This window comes from Chenopodium album, chromosome 4 (assembly GCF_948465745.1).
Source record: "Chenopodium album chromosome 4, dcCheAlbu1.1, whole genome shotgun sequence".
Taxonomy (NCBI): domain Eukaryota; kingdom Viridiplantae; phylum Streptophyta; class Magnoliopsida; order Caryophyllales; family Amaranthaceae; genus Chenopodium; species Chenopodium album.
This window is the reverse complement of record NC_137837.1, coordinates 14,475,015-14,479,926: the sequence shown is the minus strand read 5'-3', so window position 1 is coordinate 14,479,926 and position 4,912 is coordinate 14,475,015. Positions and strand designations below refer to the sequence as shown.

Sequence of the window (4,912 nt, the reverse complement as noted above, 5' to 3'; positions counted from 1 at the left end):
AACATTTTGAAAAAATCATGAAAAAATTAATAAAACACACCTTCATCTTCTGACGACTTCTTTGTACTCTTCTTCTTCACCATTGTAGAATCAAATAAAAAACAAAGAACAAAAACAAAATAAAAAAACCTAAAAATCGAAGAATCAAAACAACTAAATTAAGACACATTTTCACTTTAACTTTTTTCTTCTTCAAAGATTTTTTATCAACCAATTTAGTTGATTCTACTAAAAAAATTAACACGAGAAAGGAAAAACAAAAGGAGAAGAGGTAAGATGAAAATGCAATGAAGAGGAGAAAGAGAGAGGATAAGGAGATTATAATTGTATAAAGACCAAAATATAGAAAAGAAAAGAGGAGAGAGAAAAAATTCAGAGAGTGTTTCAAGAGGAGAGGACAAAATCAGAAAGAGGTAAATAAAAAAGTAAAAAAAAAAAAAAAAAAAAATGGCACGTGAGAAGACTAGAAAAGGGCAATAATTCCTCAAATTGGGCCGCGCGCCATACACTAAATATTGTACACCGGCCTTTTTAAAAAATTTGTGATTTTCAATTGTTAGAATTTATACTTATTGATAATTAAAGATATTATTGATCAAAGATTAACATCGTCATTCGTGTCCAAGAGAAATAAAGCAAGTATTTAAAAACAGGGGGAGTATTAAAAGTATGATAAACAATAGTTACCAACAAATATGACATGATATTATTAGGAAAACATAAAAACTGAGGTAATTAACTATTCCGTATTCAAGTATTATTCATCAAAAGATTCTAAACCTTATAGCGTGACAAAAAAAAAAAAATAGAGAGTCTAAATACTTCATTACAATTTTGAGTTTTGACTTTTGACATATTATTTTAACGCAATAGGGAACTACTATATACACACATACAAACAATATATTTTTGAGTTATATGCAATGCATAATACAGATGTATACTTAATTATTACAAATTACGGGATGTGTTCTATTAGCTTGATTTTCACTAATTTGAACTAATCTGAATTTATTTTAGTTGTAATTTGAACTTGGATAACTCTTATTAGAACTTATTTTTCTTAACTTAATTTATCTGAACTTATTTTTCCTTAACTTAACTTATATGAACTTATTAGACATGAAATAATTGAAAATAAGGTGAATAGAACATACCCTTACAGCCTTACTATATATGATTTCATGATTAATTACTTGTTGAATATTTTTTTTGGTATGAATTTTATTCAGTAATATATTGTTATAACATGGACACATTCACTTTTTACTATATTGTAGACGCACTGTTGGTCTTTGTCAAAAAAAAAAAAAAAAAAAAAAAAAGACGCAGTGTTGGTTACATTTCTAGAGTTGTACTCTATTGTCTCCATGGGTCATAGTAGGAAAGAAATCACCCTGTAAAAAAAAAAAAAGAAATAAATCACAACAATTTTAATGTATGTAAATATGATCAATTTTTTCCTATTGGGTTGGAGATTATACATCAAAGGCTACTCATAATTTTGGAAATAAATCACTTTTAATTTAATAGCTTTCACACTATTTTTTTTTTTGGTGAAGAATAGCTTTCACACTATACATGCATATCTAATCTTGAACAGAAATACTAGTAAAACGTTACGCATTTAATTATAATTATTGTAATTATTGTTACATTTTTTTCCCTTTATAGTAGCCATAAAAGGGTTACAAACTTACAATATATATCATCTTTCATTTGCATTATTCATTCCAAGGAAAAAAAAAATAAAAAATAAAAATGGCACCGACAAATTTCATTTTTTTCTTATACATTATTACACATCCATCATATTCCCTAAAACAAGCTCATTTTCTTTGCCAATGATCCCCATAGACTCAAGTGAATTACAAATCGTACCTCAAAGTTTAACCACCCAACAACGCCACCAATTCCTTATGAATATATCTTTGTCACGAGCATCAACATATCGTAAAAGAAGGGGCTCGGGCTCAAGTACAAACTCACTCGAATCCACCGTATGGTGGAGGCTAAGCAATTTTTTCGTAACACAAGTCTTCTTTGGCACAAGCTCAAATCTTTTCGGCCCTTATCTTCTTATAGATAGCGGGGATGACAATACTTGGGTACAATGCGACGGATGCAACCCATGTTTCGAGGTAAGTGGTGGAAACCCTAGAGTTCAAAATTCTTTAACGTATAAATTACTTAGCCCTGATGATCCGCGATGTGAACCTAAATACATTTATGATAGTTCATGTGGGTACTTGAATGAATATATGGGCGGATCAGAGTCTACCTCTGGTCCCATGGGGACGGACATATTTTTATTCCTTAATCCGGAAACCCAAAAACCTTAATTCATTCAAGATCTAGCATTCGGGTGCGGTCTCATCAACAAGAACATCAACTTCGGGCAAAATGATGGGCCTGACAATACAATAGGAGGGTTATTTGGGCTTGCACCCGGCCCAAGTTCATTCCTTACCCAACTTGATGCCCAAACTCAAGGGAAGTTTTCCTTTTGTCTCACATCTTGGGCCGAACCAGACCTTGGAAGATCTACAATGTATTTTGGTGATGCGGCCAAGCTAGAAGGACCTAATGTCCAACAAATTCCTATGAATTCAAAAGATAGATACCATATTTATTTTAGTGGTATAAGTGTAAACGAAAATAGACTCTCATTTGATGCTTCTATACGTGCATTAACAGATGGTGACCCTTCTAAAGGCACAGGGTTCTTCGTCGACTCGGGTGCACCACCCACAATACTACCTACAACGGTATATCAACCCCTACGTGCAGCCATGGTTGACTACTTTGCTCAATATGGTTGGCAGACGATTGGTGAACAAGCCTTTGATCTTTGCTACACGTCGACTCCTAAAGAGGGCCAAAGCTATCCATCCGTGGTCTTTCACTTTTCGAAAGGTGACCAAGGAGGGGAGGTCGATTGGACAATGGATAAGGACAACATGTTTGTTAAGCTCGATGAAATCGATGGTTTTTGTATGGTGGTTGGCCAAGTTCCTGATCCTGGACCTTGCCTCCTTGGTGCTTATCAACTAGCTAACTTTAAGCTCTCATTTGACATCAAAAATGAGATTTTATCTTTTGCTCCTCAGAGATGCCAAGAGAATCTTTAGCTTCATTTTAAAATCAAATTTGTTATTTAACGTAAATTAGTTTATGCTCATGGTGTGTTTAGAGGACATAACTATGTTGTCTATATATAAAAATGTTTTGTTCAAATAAATTAATAAAGCTATTTTGCTATGTTTAGGAAATATTTTATGATGATCAATATTTTTAAATAGAAGAGGAGTTAAATTAATTAATTAAAAAAGGTCAAATACATGAGTACACAGGCTCAAAGCCGGCCAAATAGACACTCATCAATAACCGCTTTATACATAGACATTTATCAACTGCTCAATAGTACAAAGCTCCAAAAATATTTAAGATATTTATCAATTGCTCAATAGTTCTATAATCATCTACTCCTAATTTATCCCCATGATCAATATTTACAAGGTTGATTAACTATAAATAATGATCCTCTGCATTATTAGCTATGTACTTAAGTAGCATTATAGCAAATTAAAATCAATGCCAGAAAATATTTATAGTTTAAAACTAACAACGAATTAGTTCAGCCCTTGTCATTAAAATTGGAAAAGTTTAGAAATGGTGGTGCTAATATAACTTATCCTTGAGATATTATTAAACGAAACCTTGATAAGTTCGTATCAATATAAATCTCTTAAATATCCAAATTTCAGATAATTTATTAATACAAAATTAAAGATGAACTAGAAACAATTGGTAATAAGAAGTTATGTTCTGATCAACTTTGATCAGAATTTATTTGGTAAAACAAAAAGACTTGCGTGGACCTGGTCCACAATAATCACAATAATATTATTGTGGATCTGAGGTATATACACACGCAACTGACATTATATTGAACATAGTGACCATTATTTTTAACATAGTAACTTTATTTTTAACATAGTAACCTTTATTAAAACTACTACAACGTTTAATAATATTGTGAACTTGAAATACGACACTATTACCCTAATTTTAACACAGTGACCTTTATTATTCATATTGATCCGTATATAAAATATTTCATTACAAAAATAACCCCTTAGGCCTATATATTACCAAAATGATTTTTATTTCAACATAGTGAACTTTTTTTAATTATAGTGACCCTTTTTTTTATCAATAAAAAATCATACTTTTTCTAATGTTAGTGGTCCACAATAAATTAGTGTGATCCAGGTCCATTTAAGAATTAGTATTGGTAAAATATGATCTGTTAGTACAAGAACAAGTATTCATAGGTAATAATCACGAGTAAGCGAATTTGGACAATGTTAAACAACGGTTTTTATAGATTTTTTGTTAAGTCAAGTACACATTGGATTGAGTCTAAGCTCACTTATCCCAGGTAATTAAACAGGTAATTAATTAAACACAGAACATTGTAGCCGCGATACTGAGACCATCAGACCACGAGTTCAGAAGTAGGTAGTTCTATTACTCCATTCACCTTGCTGCACCTAAATTTGGATTTCAACCTTAAATATAAAGCTTATTATGTAGGTCATGTAACAGAGTTCTTTTAGGCTTTTAGCTACTAAAACTGCATTGTGATACAACGTGCTATTATATACGAACTGTAGTTTTTGATTACTTCCAAACCACAAATGCTAACTCGAGAGCAAGAAGCCTTAAAAATGTCACTGTCAACAATAATACAGGTTTAATCAAACACAATGTGATGCGCAGTAAGTTGTACCCGGAACCTACTCACCATTGCAGGGAATAAAATGATACATAACTTATTCTATACTGGAGGGAAAAGCAGGAACAGAAACAAAGGGATAAACCAAGAGCCGCCACACCCCCCCCCCCC

The 4,912-nt window shown here is 32.0% G+C and overlaps 1 protein-coding gene across 1 annotated transcript; it reads left to right on the top strand.

Moving 5' to 3' along the window:
• The first annotated feature begins 2,549 nt into the window (after positions 1-2,549).
• LOC145627695 (aspartyl protease AED1-like) lies at positions 2,550-3,131 on the top strand. Its single transcript, XM_081680049.1, has one exon. It carries the CDS (start codon positions 2,550-2,552, stop codon positions 3,129-3,131), a length of 582 nt encoding a protein of 193 aa, XP_081536175.1.
• The last annotated feature ends 1,781 nt before the right edge of the window (positions 3,132-4,912 follow it).